At 39.8% G+C, this 17,073-nt stretch overlaps 1 protein-coding gene across 5 annotated transcripts in view; it reads right to left on the bottom strand.

Annotated features, from left to right (window-relative positions):
* GRID1 (glutamate ionotropic receptor delta type subunit 1) overlaps positions 1–17,073 on the bottom strand; it is a 542,571-nt gene that overhangs the window by 5,169 nt on the left and 520,329 nt on the right. For 3 of the 5 annotated variants that reach the window (XM_009465956.2, XM_087766069.1, XM_087766068.1), the window contains 2 exons: positions 15,264–15,430; positions 13,665–13,905 (listed from right to left, as the gene is read on the bottom strand). In XM_009465956.2, coding sequence (XP_009464231.1) covers positions 13,665–13,905; positions 15,264–15,430 — 408 coding nt within the window. Of the gene's footprint in view, positions 1–4,155; positions 4,192–11,116; positions 13,412–13,664; positions 13,906–15,263; positions 15,431–17,073 lie in introns of those variants that run through there. The other 2 variants (XM_087766071.1, XM_087766070.1) reach the window with 2 other exon arrangements.

Raw genomic sequence — 17,073 nt, forward strand, 5'->3', positions numbered from 1 at the left:
CTTCAAGAGCTGAACGAATGAGCTCCAAACTTAATACTTCATTGTCTGTGACAGACATGTTACCAAAGGTTTCTTCTACTTAATATGAAAAAGTTAATATTATAAATATGTCACATCTCAGATGTTTCATGCCAATTCAACTTCACTTTTCATATATAGCTACTTTGGATAAATGTATATGCTTGTGTTGCCAGAAGGAGATCAAATATTTTTCCTTTGCTACCTTCATAATTCTATTTTCAATATTAATGTTGTACTCCAAATAGATCAGTTGAAGAAATTTATCAGTGAAGGGAAGAAAAAATATCACGTGTAAGGAAAATGAATTATAAACACAGGCTTATCCTCCTCAAGGTTAAGGAAAACAGCTAAACCAAACATTGCTTCTGGTCAGGAAATTAGCTTATTCATAAATACCAATTTAAATGTCATTCTTCCCCAAAGAGTTTGAGTTCTGGAAGGGTGAATGAAGGGCATGTCCCAATCATGAGTGACAGGTTCAATGGCCTATGACTGACTGCAGGAGCACACCGTGGCAATCGTTGGCGTGGATTTGAAGGATGCTCACCAGAATTACCTGGGAATGACTACCGCACCTGCAAGAAACTACGACTCCCTTTCAAGACTAACTAAGTTTGGCCTTATCATGCGGAGAGAAATTATGGCAAGACAAATGCAGACAGCGTGATTTACAGAGTAACCAATATTTTTTTCCAGCTTATTTTCTGTGACTTTTGACAGCGGGCTCTAATAAAAGCGTGGTGGGCAGTCAGACTGAAAGAATATGAAACTACTTGGGAGGTTTGGAGTCAGTTAGCATTATCAAATTTCAGAAATATCTCACCGAGTGTTGGAAAGGAGCTACTGGCTGACGTTTTCAAGAAATTGCCTACATCACTCTAAACACAATTAATTCAAAGGTAATATTGTTCAGCTGCCAGGCTTGAAATGGTTGGGATTTTCCAAAGGGAAGATTTTTGAGAAAAATATTTTTATTGAAGACACTAATGTGACCTCTTTTTCTTACTCATGATTTCTCTGATCTTATCACAAAGTTCAAGAGAAGCCATTTGAAGAGATAAAAACGTTGCAAGCTGAGGAAGCAGTTTCAGTAAGGCCAAAAAGGGAGACAAATGCCCGAAGAGGAAGGCCGAATATTTGCAGAAATTTGATGCTAAAACTATGCCAAAACTGTGATAAGTCGCATCTGCATCCCACACATGCAAATAAAACCACACTAGACTAGAGCAAAAGAAAAAGACTGATGATCCTGACCCTAAATATCAAGCACTAAAAATTCAGAAACATAGCCAATATGGGCAGACAGGCACATATACCGAGGGACTATCATAAATGCGTTGATACCTCCCGGTCAGATGCTGATAACTGTGCCAAGTATTAAAAGCCTGTTAATGCAGTTCTTAATAAGCCTCAGGAGATATGCAGAAAATAATGCTTGAGATCTTTTAAAGTAATACAGTCTTAATCATCAATCATGGCACATTTCTGTTTTGCTTTTTTGTTTGTTTCTGTCTTGGGTGACAATATGAAGGATTATCTTTTGGTGAGAGAATGAAACCAAGACATAAATGTTAGTATTACATTTTCATTCTATGAAGAACTATTTAAAAAAATAAGGCAATTTTGTGATTAGGACTGAGGTTCAAAATTTGAGTCAAGCCCCAGCCTCAGACAGATATTTCCTCTTCTGACCTTGACCAGGTCACATGCCAGTCCCTCTACCATCCATATAAACACCTCTTAACCCATAAACATACATTAAAAAATACAAGTATCAGCAGTCATGAGACACAGATGATGGAAGGCATGCATGCCCCAGCTAGGCAGAAAGGAAGTCTCTGAGGCACTTCCATGCACAGACAGACATACTGCATAACGGAAAAACAAAGCAGAGAAATGAAACTGAAACAGCAAGGTTCCCATACTCAGGTACCCACAGGCTATTCTCTTCTTAGCTCAGCGTCAAAACCCACAGCTCCACCCAGCTACCAGCTTCTGTCCGTGGAGTTTCAGACATCATGGGCTCAAAATATTTAGCTTGTTAAGGAGAAATGAAGAAGCAGCAGCTCTGCATATGTACATTTGTTTAAGAGTATTTTGAAATTCTGTATTCACCCAGGGTCATAATCATTACTTTCAGTTGCAGCTACTGCATACGTAAAGCTGTAATTTTAATTTATTCCAGGAGGCTCTGACAAGAGTGGCAAAACTAGACATAATTGGCTTGCTCAAGAAGAAAAAGCAGCACTGATATATGTAACAGATGTACTGCAAAACAATGACAACACAGTATGGTGTTATATTAATACAACTAACCCCTTTTGAATACGACTCAGTTTGCCACACTCATTATTCTAGAGATTCCGCAGTCGACAATGCAGTGAAATGCAGACAGACGTGTAAACAGATGCAGCAATGATGTATGTTTGCTGTCATTAATTTAACACAGGCAACTGACCTAGTCAAATAGCACTTAATGTTACATAAAATTTCCTGAGTGGTTTCTGAGTGTACTCTGCTAGATGCCAGTTTGACCGTATCTTATTAGAAATAAGTACAGATGCACCTCAAGAGTCTACTTGAAAAACTACTTTTATAAATAGGCCCAACTCTGCAACCAAGCTTCTCCTCTTATAAGTAGAAACTATACCATGTATTTAAATTAGCAATTAACCAAGCTATCATCCATAAAACAGCTGTTAGAAGAATGCATTGAGACTGACACCAGTTGAGGTCCAGTAGACTGTTATCTAATTGAAAGGATAAAAGAAATGAAAGAGCTTTGCAATATATTAATTTCATTCAATGTGTAATCATCTTCAAAGAAACAAAACTTCATAAAAAATTATGTACAAGAGGCCACCTTATTCACTAGGAGGTGCTCTCCTTCACCAGAGAGCAGAAATTCCTTTATGAAGAGACAGTAATATTCTTTTCCCTTCTAAGTAAACCTGAAAAAAGTGAGAAATAACAGAATACTGCAAAGATGATGTTAATGTGATAGAAAATTGTTTCAAATACATTGCCAAAGTTTATTCCCACCTACCCACAGCCAGAAAATACCTATAATTGTGAAAGAAACTATTTACCAAAAACCTAGAGACCAATTAAGTAACAGTGACTTGCTATGGAGTTGCTACAAGTAGCAAGGAGCTTCATGAAGCAGCCCCTATTCTTCCCACTCTCATGTTGACCCCCTTACCCAGGTTGGATTTATCTAACCTGAAATCACATCTAGCCAGGGATCTAATTCTGAAGATGGCTGTGACTGTCCCATAGTCCATGCCTGTGAGCCTTGTCCAGAAATGCACCAGACAATAAGCTCCCCACCAGGCCACTGAAGCTGATGATGCACACCAATTTAAACCAGCTAAACATCCATCTTTGTTTTATTTTTTCTTTTCAACAGCATCTGGATGCTATGGTACTGTGTGAATAAATATGCAGGACACGGTACCAATGGGACAAACATCACACATTAGGTGGCAGCAGGTAGCCCCACAGTCTCTTGCAGTGGTCTGCTCCCACATTCATCACAATCCATGAACTAAGTGCAATCACAGAGAAACACTGGCTCGTGCTCACAACCAACAGCAGACTCTAACCTGCAAGGTTAAGAGGCTGTGATAGCACCCTCATTTGTTATTCAATAAGAAAGGGGACGTTCAGCCTCATGCTGAGGTACTGAATCTTTAAAATCCTTACCAACCTTGGTTCACGGGCATTAGAAGCTGGTAACTCAACTACAAAGAAAATGAATGACTGGTTCATATTAGACAGGTGTTTCCACCAGTTTTCATGAGGTTAAAGATAAACAGGATAGTAAGAGAATGCAAAGAAACATTTTTCAACACAAGCAGCAAAATGCAGTACTGAATGAGTGCTGGTTGATGAGCATGCCAATGTCTCTGCAAAGGAACTCTTTCAGGAGAAAGGAGAACTTGCACATGGAGAAACCTTTACTGTGCACACACTGCATATACTGTAGTTACAGGCATTTCCAACAAGATGAAGGTTAGGTTCAAGGGGAGTTCCAGGGAGAGGTAAAGATGACAAGAAAACTAGCAAGGATTCATCTGTGCAGGCATTTTCAACAACAAACCAATTATCTGTATGTTTATTATAAATTCTCACCATGCTTCTGAGGCCCAACCTCACATCAGTGGCCATCTCCAGATAGAAAGGGAAAGGAAGACGCGGGGAGAAAAAAAAGGATCAAGATAGTGAGGCTAATAATGTAATTAATATTTCACTCTTTTTAGCAAATATATACTTATTACTTCTTATACTCCTGGTTTGAAATAGCAAATTCTAGCCACTGCAAACAAAGAGGATGGCCCTGAAGAGGGTGGTGTTTTCAGAATTCAACTACATCTAAAATGACCCTGTGAGGTGACAGATTACTCTTTTACAAAGTAAAGATTAAATTCACAAAGCTTCTGTTCCAAAACTCACTAAAAATTAATGGATTCTTTACATTGCTTTACACAGCTTTTAAATCCTAAATTATTACCTAGTCCATAAGAGATGTAATTTTTCACTCTACTGAGCCCAAAGCAAAGCAATGCTGCCCTTTAACAGTCTGATTTACTCTACTGGAGCATCAGGCATAACAGATTGCTCTATCATCATCCTCCTTCACCATTCTAGCCTAGTCAAATCCAAATCTCAAAAGTTCCCATTTTTTCCTATTATGCCAGGAGTACAAGAGAGAGTTGGCACAGGAGACACAAGGAGTTGCTTTTACAACCTGTTTGATGCCCAGCAATAGCTGCCTTGCAAAGCCTCTCCTCTCCACTCCAGCTATGTGAAAACCTTAGGAAACTCTTACTCCTGACTATTAGCCACAAATGTTTTAATTAAAAACTGAATTTTGAAAAGGTTTCTGTACCCCTGTTCAGGGCTGTATTTTGGAAACTGCCCAAGCTCCTATTTTGACATGAGAAAAGACATGGCCAGCCAAATCATTAAAATAGCTCAGCATAATAAAAATCTGGCCACCAGTTTCCCAAAAGAGAACTCTTGGATACTGAGTACTTCTGTGGAAATAGTACCTGTTACGTTGAATAAATCCGACTAGGTCTTTTCTATATATGTGCTTATAAAAGTGGTTCTGAACTTATGGAAAATCATAACCAAACCATCAAGTTTAAAAAGCAAAATAAAACATATATTTTTCCACAATACTAGTATATTTGATCTTTAATATTTTGCTAATGTTGAGCACAGGTTATTTCAGGTATTATAAAATGATTTAAATTCAATGGATAAATAGATTTATAAATTGCTTGTTAATAGTATTGTACGGTAAGTTCAACCTTCAGCAAATCACTTCAATGCACATGTAACTTCCAGTTTATGCTCTATACATGTTGGTTTCAAAGCAACTCAGTTTGATCCTACACCGCTAAAACGAATGGAAACATTTTGGTGATCAGGGTGAAATCAGTATCGAACTCTTATTTAATTTTACATACATGTTTAAATGCTCAGTTGGATTAAGGCCTACGGCACTTTATAAACCACAAAAATGTAAAAAAAGTATTGAGAAAACAGTCACATTTTATGATTTTTATTTTAAACTTTTAACGATTTTGTTAATACTGAACATTCAACACCCCCTCAAAAAGTCAACTTTAAAATAGCAGTGTAGGCTGAGATAAAATATACAAACTTTAGCTCTGTAAACATTGTGTGAAGAATCTAAAAGAATCTGACACATTAAGACTCCAATTCAATAAAATACATAAGCTCATGCCAAGCACATGAGTAGCCACAGAAGTTCTCTGGGATAGGTGATGTAATGCAACTTAAGCCAAGTACTTAAATTCATCACCAAACTGGAACTTTAATCAGGTTGCTTCTTTCTGACTTCCCTGCACGGCAACATTCATTTTTTAAGCTTATTTCTGTTCAATTGTCTCCCGTCTCCCCCCCCCCCCCCCAATGTTCATGCAGAGTAAGTCCAGGTTATATCCCTAAGAATCCCATTAGCAGGGTTTTCTTACATGACTGAGAGAAAAATTAAACCAAACACAAAAATCCCTTCCTTGCCGCTAGGGAAATATGCTGGAACCAAACTTGAATGCTTCAATACTGCTTTGGGTAGCAGAAGCCTGGGCCCAGTGTCATTAATCATGGGATAACATGTCACTTTTAAATCCATTACAGCCTTGACCTAAATCTATGGTGATCAATAGCAAGAGTTGACTGATTTCATTGGATTCTCGATGAGCACACTGTCTGTGACCAGATATTACAGAATATCTGCTTCACTGCTAGGGACCTCTAAGGAGAAAATCTTGTTTCTTCACTCATGTAAAAAGCCAACACTGAGTTCATTAAGATGCCCTTCCAGCTATTATCAGTTTCTGTACAAGGCAATTTATGTATTATAACCTCCTCTTCTTTTTTTCTTTCTTTAACTGATTCTTCCAGCTTATACTTCATCATCAAACAACATTAAACTTTGCATTCTGGAATGACTGATCCTAACACTGCGTTGCTGATTTAAAAATGCTAGTTAAATGAAGTTTCTCAGCTTATTATATTCAAAGCTAGTTTGACACTGAATTTCTAGATGGCATTAAAATGCATTATTTTGCCAGTGTTTGCATTATTTATTTTCCCCAAAAAACTTTATTTATTCTTAGAAAAGTAGAATACAATACAGTGGTACAAACAAATGATCATTTATATGCAACTGAGCAACAAATGTACAAAGATTTCAGACATGTCATAAAAATACAGAAAAAAATAATTTAAAATAAAAACAAGATAAAATATAGAGGACATGCAATGAAGGGGAAATAAAATATCAGTTTGATGATCTCATGTTTCCTTTCACTCTCAAAAGGAACCATCCCAGGGGAAATCAAATTGTCAGATAAAAAGATAACACCACAAAGAAGACAAGGTAAATGAAGTGACAAAGAAAAAGACAAGGAAAGTGAAAATAATGGTGAAAGCATAAGACTCTTTAATAATCAAAAACAACACTGCTGACACCATGCTGAAGGTACAGAAGCCTCGATTGCCATGAAATAGTATCCCGTTGGAGAACTGAAGTGAGATGAATATGGTGGAAACCACAATTCTTAGCAGAGACAAATTCTGATCCATTGGACTCGTATCTGCCAGCTCATATTTCCATTTCTAAGGTACACTGGGTTTCATAGTCTTCTAATGCCAGAGAAGAGTCCTAGTGGGTAACTTTCATGACTGCTAAAGCTGGAAATACGGATTTTTGAGGTAGGCTGGAATTTGCATATCATCAAACATGGAAACAGGGGAACTTAAGGCAGATCATATAAGGGTGCCCTGGCCAGAGATACAGGTTTTCTTTCTTTCATCCTGCATACTGCCAAGATACTTGTGATAACTTTTACAGTAATTTTGCTACCTCCCACTATTCTATAGAGCTAGGAAGTATTGCAGAGTCTAGACCTTTTGAGATTCAATAACATTTAAAACATTATTAAGCTGGGAGTAGCAGGAAAATAGGAATGATAAGATGCTGTTACTAGTACACAAGTCTGTTCCCACTCTGGACAGTACTTGAATTGCTGCCCCCTTTTAATCATTTAAAAATAAAAAGTGAGAACAGAAAAGTGGAAAGAGTCTGTTGAATAAAATGATTTTGCAGAAGCACGAGAAAGTTAAGAAATCATGAACTAAGCTGTGAAGACTGTGATTGTTAATGAATTATAAATTTGACACAAGTTATAAGGCAATGACTAGTAGCAACTCAGGAGGTGGAAAATTATGCTATTCCTTAACCAGTAAAACGCCAAAATCTTCACACACTACAAAATCACAAACACACTGGGTACAGTTTCTGAAACACTCACATTGCTAGAAGTAGCACAGTTGTTTGGAGAAAATACATTTCTGATTTATAATATATATTATCTGACCTAAGAAAGAATCAAATCAAGAATTTCTTGAGCTCATTCTAACATTGTCTTTCAAGAGCTATATTAACAATAAGTGAACCAGTATCACCTTTTACGGAAGATGCAACAAGTATCAGTTCCCAGCAAAAAAATCATCCTGTGTAAGTGACTAATTTTCTTTGATGTGGGGCAGTCTGTTAATTTGTTTTTAGTGAACACATCTTGTGCACAGTGAAAAATACGGGAATTCAACTTTCTTTCATGAATAATATGATATTTCATCCGTGTTTCTAAGTTTACATTGTTTTGGAGTATAGTATGGATGAACGAGAAGTGCTTTCTTAATAGTTCTGAAGAGATCTCAGAAGTAATAATCTTCAAGTGGAACAGTATATCACAATAAGACATAGCTGATAAAGCACAGAGGATGCTGAGGAGTCCATTGCAGTAAGCAGCTACACCTGATCATAATGACAATGAAGATTTGAAAACTGTCTTTCAGTGTGTCAAATGGAATAAAAGATACCAGCAACCTGATGATACGGCAAAGCCCTTGACAGTTAAATCATCTAAATTATATTATAGCTTAGTGATATAATGAAATAAATGCATAGGACTCATACAAAAAGATATAGAAATCCAGAAATAATTACTGAAAACTCAACATTTCTGTGGTACCAGGTTTCAATAACTTTATCTGATTGTTCAGTTATTCAAAAGGGACATAGAGTGACTGAACAGAGATTCCAGAATAAATATTGTCATTTTTTATTTTACAACTCTCCAAATTTCTGAAGCTTATCGAAGTCAAAAGATTAGGTACCAGTATTTCAGGCTGAGTAGCAGCTGTGTAAATTCAACATTTTGACACATAAAGATAGATGTATGAGCTGGCTAAATTTCACTGTGGTTATAGGATGGCTGGGTATTAACAATAATTAGGAGAGGATGACTATGAATTCTAGAAAATCTGATTCGAAAAAGATGACCAAATGTAATTTTTCCTGAATTAGAAAATAATAAGGGCATTTAAACATTACCAGATATCTTTCCAACTTTAAGAGATTACAAACTTGAGCCCTCACAGAAGAATGCGGCACGGTGTTGCAGCTATACACTTTTTCCTGATGTTGGAGTTAATCTTTCGTTAATCTGATTTGATAAGGATTAAATGAAGAATTAAAAGGGATAACATTAAGATTTTTCCAGCAGAACTCATTAGAAACATTTTTACAAATCTGCTTCAAACAGAATAAAAATATCTTGCATCAACATCCTGAAAACCAAAATCAACCCAGCCTTCACTCTTCGAGCAAGAAATTTCACTATTCCTTGCATGATAGAATTGTGAACCAATGGCAAGTGTATTTTTGGGAAAGTAAAGGAGGTCCATCTTTCCTGCACGTTTACCTTAATTAACTGACTCAATGGGTAGAAGAATACTATTTTTTTAATTGGGTGGGACAGATTTTCTTCATGTGCGAACAATGTAAAAAATATTCCAATTGGAAGTAGTCTCCATCTGACATAACTCTTCCTATAAAGTCTCTACAAACGTAGATCAGATTCATGTCAAAGTTCAAGTTATGCTGTCACGGTTCAAAAGATAGGCTTCCTGTTCCTCCCAGTTACGTAGTTAACACTACATTTTTCACATTCATTGTAATTAAGAGTTGTGATTTATACCACACAAACGTCTGAGTCCTTGAACGCCTCAATGTATTGGCTCAGGCTAACCTACACAAAAGCCAAAGGAATACAAAGTGGAAGAGGAAAAGACAACGAACTGGCAAATATCAACACCTTAATGTCAGCTGAGAACAGTTCCCCAATGCTAATGAAGGCTGTGCACATTCTTCCAGCCACAGACTTCACAGACCCTCGACATACAAAACGGTAGTCTCTAAAAAAATCCTTTCTCCCTCACCAGCAAGCTGCATGGCTGCCCAACCCTGTCATAAATCTGACAGAGCAGTCGTGCATCCATCTTCCCAACATCTGGTTTTTGAGTTGGCAATTGTTGGCATGATACAGCCTACCAAGTGGGTCAAGCCAAAGACAGAATGTTACACAAGGGCTCCGCAAGTTATGACAACTTCTCATTCAGTCCTGAATCCACTGTGATTTTCTACAATGGATGTATAAAGCTCCTAACAGGGCAAGGGTCACAGAAGCCAAACACTGCCTCCTTGTCCTTCACCTCATGAGGTGACTTCTGCATGAGGCAACACCTCATCGTAGGCTGCAAGAAAATCAGCCCCTTCCATGACCTGCCACAAACTCTGCACTTCACAGAAGAAAATGGCTGGGAAACAATCCAGTTCCCACAATTTTTAGGTGATAATCACAACACTCATGTTTTGCCAAAGCCTTCCCAAAACCAGAAGAAAATCAGCAGCATGACTTAAGTTTGCAGCTGTTACTGAACTAACGACTTGGCTGGAGTATCAGACGCAGCTAAGAAGCAGATTTTAATGTTCTGTATATGCTATGCATGCCATAGCTCTGTTGTTATGGCTATTACTGTAGAAATGCTGGATAATACACAGTGACAGAAATGAGGTATCCCAAATACACTCCTTCTGGAAATCAAAACCTCTTTTCACTCTTGGTCTCCTAAGCAATGCTCAGCCACTGTTCCCGACACCAGCAGAGGGGTCCCCAGGACTCAACGCTCCCCTCATCCCTGGATACTGTCCTTTCCAAAGTTTTGAAACTTGGTTCTCCTAAATACGTTGAAAATCTTCAACCAATCTACACGATCTCTTCTGAAACTTGGGTTTCTTAATTACAGTAGCCATCACCAATCCTGCTCCAGTCCCTCCTCACGAGTAGTACATAAACAAAATATCTCTGCCCGCTAATCTACCAAGAAATATCTGTTACGTTCATTTGATAATTTATCTGAGCGGACGCTGTGTTCACTGTGACCGGAGCCCCCCCCTCCCAGCCCCTGACGCGCCACGCGGCGGGCCGGGCGGCCATTCCCCCCGGGCGGGCCGGTCACGTCCCCGCTTCTGCTCCACAGGGCTCCCGCCCGCCCGGGCCAATCAGCGCGCGGCCCGCGAGCCCGCCCGCGGCAGGGCCCGGGGAGCGGGGGCCCGGGGGGTCGCTGCCGTCGGCCGCTGCCGCCGGGCTGGGCGGCGGGGGTGCGCCCCGGGGGCGCGGGGTGCGGCTGGGGCGTTACACGGCCCCGTCTGCAGGGGGCCCGGTGAAAGTCAAGTTTAGCTTGTACCGGCAGCGCGGCTGTGTCACGGCCCAGCAGAGGATCCCTGGGGACCCTGCTTGTCCCTGGCGCTGGGCGGCAGTCACCCTTCCCTCTGGCTACTCCGATCTGATCCAGAGGTGCTTCTAGCCACCTGCCTTTCATTGCACCCAACTGTCCTTTTTGGGGACCCCACACCATGTTCCATCCTGCCGACCCCATGTGCCCTTCTTACGCTTTCCTCCTGGCCGGCTCGGCCTGCAAGCCCCCATCCCTGTGCCCTCTCCTCTGGAACATGCACTTTCTCATTCAACCTTAACACCTACTTCTGCCCAAGATCCCACTAACTCTGTTCCCTCTCTCCGCAGCACCCCCATCACTGACCTTTTCTGAGCCTGTTCGTGTGTGCTCTGCCTGAGTTTAATTTGCCTCCCTTAACCCAGACTGGCTGCGCTGGAAGGGCAGATCCAGCCCCACACACAGGTGATCTTCCCAAGTGCAGCGTTACCATATAGGTAACTTCAGTATACTTTAGAAAATGGCAGCTTAAAAGTATTCTATTGTTTGTCATGGAAACTGCAAAAGAGGATGCACGGAGCAATCCTAATCAAGAACGCACTGGCGGGAAAGAGGAGGAGGAGGAGAGGGATGAGAAGTGGGGAAAAGATGGGATGGGGTAGCCAGGGAACTGTAATAATCCTTACAGATATAAAAAGAGAATTGAAGGGGATGGGCAAAAAGAAAATATTTAAAGTCAGGAAGACAGATCCTTTTCCAGAGATGGAAACTGAGTATTTAAAACTCCTTGCAATGAGAGTGAATTATTTCACTTTATCTGTATGAAACTGCCTTTGGGGCATATTCTCATCTCACTCTACAAAGATGCACAAAGGCGAGTCCCTGAGCATAGAGAGGGGAACACACTGCAGAGTACGGCAAGACGAATGCTTGTGCACATGCAGCATGAGGACACTTCAGACAATGTCCCTGCCCCTTGCCCTGCCAGGCTTTCCCAGTGGTCAGTGAACGGTCCGCTGCTAGGGTTTAGGCTTTTGCAATGCAACATGGGGTGGGGCCTTTGGGGTTACAAGCAGGAGTGACGTCTACAAGGCAGCAGGGCAAAATGTTGCAGTATTTAACCAAAGAGCAATTAAATATGCACTTAATATGAAAGATTCTTAATAGGCAAGAGTACCTACTTGTGCTCTCCCTGTGCTTGCTTTTGGAGTACTACATTGTGCAAAGCAGAGACATTTCCTTTTACCAAAATTTCCCTTTCACTACTGTGTGTTGTGGAGCCACAGGCAGGTGACTTTGCAGCTTTGTCCCACAAATGTGGTACAGATGTTTATCACCAAGCTCTTGATGGATGAATTCAAACGGGAGAAGCAGGAACTCAGAAAATGGAATCTTAGTGATAAATATTTCACAGCATTACAGACTGCAACATATATCTTCAGATCCCGTTTGCCAGAATTGCTTACAGGTGATAGGTACGTCAATTAGTGTAGTACTCCTGGCAACCTGAGAAACATAGATTGGAATTGATGGGCTATGTACTATTTTCCAGCTGTAGTGCAGCTCGCTGCTATTATTTGCTTGTAACAAACATCTGTTCCAAGATGAAAGCACCTACAAATACCTCAGTGTCTCCAAAATTACAAGAGGTTAGTTTGTTAAACATTTAATCTATGTGAACAAATACAGGCTTCATGCAAGACAGATCTGAGTATGGACTGATTATTCTATCATAGCATTGCGAACTATTACTCACTGCTGTGCACGAAAACTTCAAAACCAAGAAATTCTCAGATACATTTTCCTAGGTAAAATATGTTATACGAAGGTCGGTTTACTCAGAGGCTCGTACTTTTAGAAATAAAACTGATTTCAAAAGAAAGAAAGCATTGAAACAGTATCATAGCAATATGGCTTATTCAGTTAATAACTAGCTGGTTTATTTTTAATTGCTTGTGTACCTCTTCAAACTCAGCCTAGGTCAGCCATGAAGGAAAAGAGCTACCAGCTGCTAGCAGCTGCACAGCCTGCACAGGATGGACACGGTTCTCACAGCCAATGGTTGGGGTCTCAGATCAGAAAAAACATTACCACAGATGGCACAACTGGGTGCCCATGACTGGCCTCCCTGTCACTCACAGCAGAGAGGCCAAGGGCATGTTTCTGAACTACTCTCTTACCCCTAAAGGTGGTCTCTCCAGGTCAGGGTTGAGGCACATTGGTGGGGCAATGTGGGGAAGTTTGCACTGCTGCTGCCCATGCTGTATCTGCTCTATAAATAAATAGAGGACTTTAGTCTCCAGGGCTATCAGTTTGGCACCTTCCATGTGCACAAAAGACACATTTTGGTTTTTTTATTTGTTTAGAAACAACCACCCAAAAAGTTATATGCAAAGCTTAGTATGGCGAATCAAAATAAATCAAATTTATTGTATGAGAGCACCTAAAATCCCACAACTTCCACTCGCTCTCTCTTTCTTTTGTGTTTTCTACTTTTAATTGTGATAAGAATAAAAGTTATGGACCTCTTTCGGTGTTTCTTGATGACAACGGTTGCTGTTCCACCACAACTCCAATGCTGCCACCAAACATGCAAGAAGAAGGCCTATTGCTAAAATGCAGAAAACGCCTGCAAAACTGTGAAGCTTGAGTGCTTTCCCATCTGTCTGTGCATTGGTATGGCTATTCAGGTCACAACGTCCCATCCGTGGCCACCATTTCTGTTTAAGAACATCCAAATCTCCGCTTTCTTGCAACTCTAAGATCCTGCAGAAATTTCAAAAGACAAGTATTACTTTCAGTGATACTTTTTTCACAGTTTGTTAGTCTTTTCCATGTGTCACATAACTCTTAAATCTACTGTCCCACAATTCAAAACTCCATCCCACCACTACCACCATGTACTATTCTTCATCTGAAACTCCGTTATACCAGGATTTCTTTCTACTCACAGCAGCAGGTAAACTCCACTGGGTAACTTTAGAAAAAGAAGAGACTGTCAAAAATTCCACTGCAATGCAAGAAGCAGTTCCAAGGGAAATCACCATATTCCAGTTAGTCATGGCTGGTCTGGCTACATTCAGCTGCAACAGCTGTTCTGACAAGTGAAATGCTCAACCCACTCCACTGCAGCTCTCCCACAATAATTTCAAAATCATGTGAGACTAAACATGCTACTATTTGTGCGCCACTTAATACAAATCTGTTTAAGCAGCGACCAACTCATTCACTTCAGCAAATATAGTTTATTCAAAGGATTTTACTTCAATGCTGTTACTTCATGCCTGAATTACTGTGTTAACAGTTACTAATTAATCATTGTTTTGCCTCTTGTGAAGTGTCCCTTCTCTCCATGAATGATTCATTTTGGATTTGGTTTGATAACTGTTTTAGCTGTTTACTAACAATCTTTTCTCTTGAGGCAGCTTTGTCTCTGGCTATGCAGCTGGAGTTTTACCCCTTTTTGTAAAGAAGGAGTGAGACGAGGAAATCTTGCTTCAGCTCCCTGCCTGGAGCAGAGCACCCGCTCACCTTCTGCTAAGGCCACACATGCCTGCACAACTGCATGTCTTTATTTCAAGTGTACACTTTCACATGAAAAAGATATTCCTAGCTGATAGCTCAGAGATCACTAAACGGCATAGTCTTATAGTCCCATAGTCTTGGCAATCCCATGCAATACTCAACAATTCTTGTTTTCCTGTACTGCTGCAAGGTTTTGACCTGTTTCTCCATCCTAAAGGACAAACCAGGGCATTATTACTTGCTTAATGTAGGGAGCAACACATCACTTCATAGCCTGCAAAATGTAGCATAAATCAAAGATCTCTCTTCAATCTCTCCCCTAGCTCATACAAAGCTCTGAGGACATCAGTCCTTTTTTCTGCCAGAGGCGGTGCTGCCTGGATGTGTGAGGCCAACACCACCTCCAGTCCCCTCCTCCCTAAGCAGGTACACATGGAGCAGAAGTAGCAGCTTTGTTGAAACCTGAACACGTAACCTCTCTGATGTCATTTATTCATTGTCCTTTATTCAATAATTGCCAAAATTAACGTGAACCACAAACGGGATGCCTTGCTGGTTGTAGAGAGAAATCTCATAAAATAAGCTTTGTTTCAGTTTACCTCTGGGAGAAAAGATCTCTGTAGGGGCTTCCATGCTGCAGTGCTATCCCGTATCCTTTGCTGCTGATGCTGTTTCCAATGACTGTCACAGAGCATTCATCATCCGTCAGCGCTGCATATTCCACCACTGTCACATCCCACAGGAAAGCATAGTTTCCTTTCTTTGCCTATAAATACATCAAGAACACAACAAAATCTAAACTAAACTACATTTCTAGGTAGGACAAAAACGAAGCAAACAAACTAACCCTGAGCTTGTCATTACTTTGTGGTGGTAGTTCATTAAGTCACAGTTTGTCTGTAGACCTCCAACATCTTAATACATTCTAACACTCTTCACTCCCAGCAGTACGTCATCTACATGAAACCTCACTAAGTCGTCTTCCATTTTTAATAGGAATACATAGGATAACATAGCCAACTGTAAGTGTAGTCAAGGCTTACATAACAGGTAATTAATTATAAATGAAAGCTATTGCCTTAGCTGATGAAATTTGATGCATGTATTGTAGGAGACATGAATTAGCAGGAGTGTGATCGGTTCCATACGTTCATGTAAATAGATGGGTACAGTATGAGCACTAAGTGGTGCTTCCTAGTCATCACAGTCACCAAAATGGTAACTTTACAACTTTCCTCATATAAACATGTAAATAAAGCCTCTTCCAAGAGCTACGTTAGTCCTGTAAGAAAAGGCATGCTCTGAGCTTAAAGAGTTTCCTCTTTTTTTCCACATGTAAGAAAAATCACCAACATCTCCTCTTATCTCAATTTTGAGACAAATATTGTTTTATTTTAGCACACACCCACACAGATATCCTTAAATGTCTGCCTTAATTGGGATTCAAATCAATGCCTGCACGCAGTGCATACGATGAATGTAAATCACCTTACTTAACATAAGATGTAAGAAACATCTCTGGATAGGGATTCAGTAAAGAAAAAAGTAATCATTTTGTTTGGTTAAAGTAATCATTGGTTTCCTAATGTATTTAAGTAGTATGTTTTTAAGTCTCTAGTGAACATACAGAGCACAATGGAACAGATGGGCTGGAACATCTAATGCAAATAAATGAGTAGTCACGAATGTAGACTTCCAAGACTTTTTTTTTTTTTTAAATTCAGGTGATTTCAGATCTTTCTTTAGGTCAGAACAAAGCAAGGCAGGGAAATGGAGTCCTGCATATATTTCATTACAGGAAATGAATCACCAAGCTCCCCTAGCAAATGGCTGCAGCCCTGACACAGAATTAGCTCATCCTTCTGCATATTTTCCATTTTTGTGTAAGCTCAGTTTTGAATTCACCTGTAAGCTTATAAGCCCTTAGTTATTTTATTGTATTGGATTCCTCAGTTGAGCAATTAAGCTAATTTTATTTCACCATGCTTTGATATTAACCATAGCTTTCTGAAGTCCCTGACAGTTGTTTAAACATGACAATAAATCAAATGGTTGAGTTATCCTCTAGTGGGTAGAATCCAGGGAAACAAAAATTAAAAGTATGTTGTCTGGATTTTCTGTAAGCTTCTTGCCACCTGTTTCCCCCCCTTCCCTTTTATCTGCATCAAGGCAATTGAAGATCCCCAAATTAATTTGCTTCTGAGTTAAACCAGAGTAAAAATATTATATCCTTCCCCTTTGGTAAGATTTAAATGAGCCTCTACTGACCACTTTGAAAATAATTTCTTGTTAAGGGTATGCCACCATTGTGAGTTTGTCCCCACTTTTTCCTTTGCCACCTCCCTGGTCAGTTCAGAGTGACAGTAATTAATCCATATAGCCTCAGACAACCATTGCTATACTAGTACA

The sequence above is a fragment of the Nipponia nippon genome, unplaced genomic scaffold, assembly GCF_047370975.1.
Source record: "Nipponia nippon isolate SJK-2023a ecotype South Korea unplaced genomic scaffold, ASM4737097v1 scaffold_3, whole genome shotgun sequence".
Classification (NCBI taxonomy): domain Eukaryota; kingdom Metazoa; phylum Chordata; class Aves; order Pelecaniformes; family Threskiornithidae; genus Nipponia; species Nipponia nippon.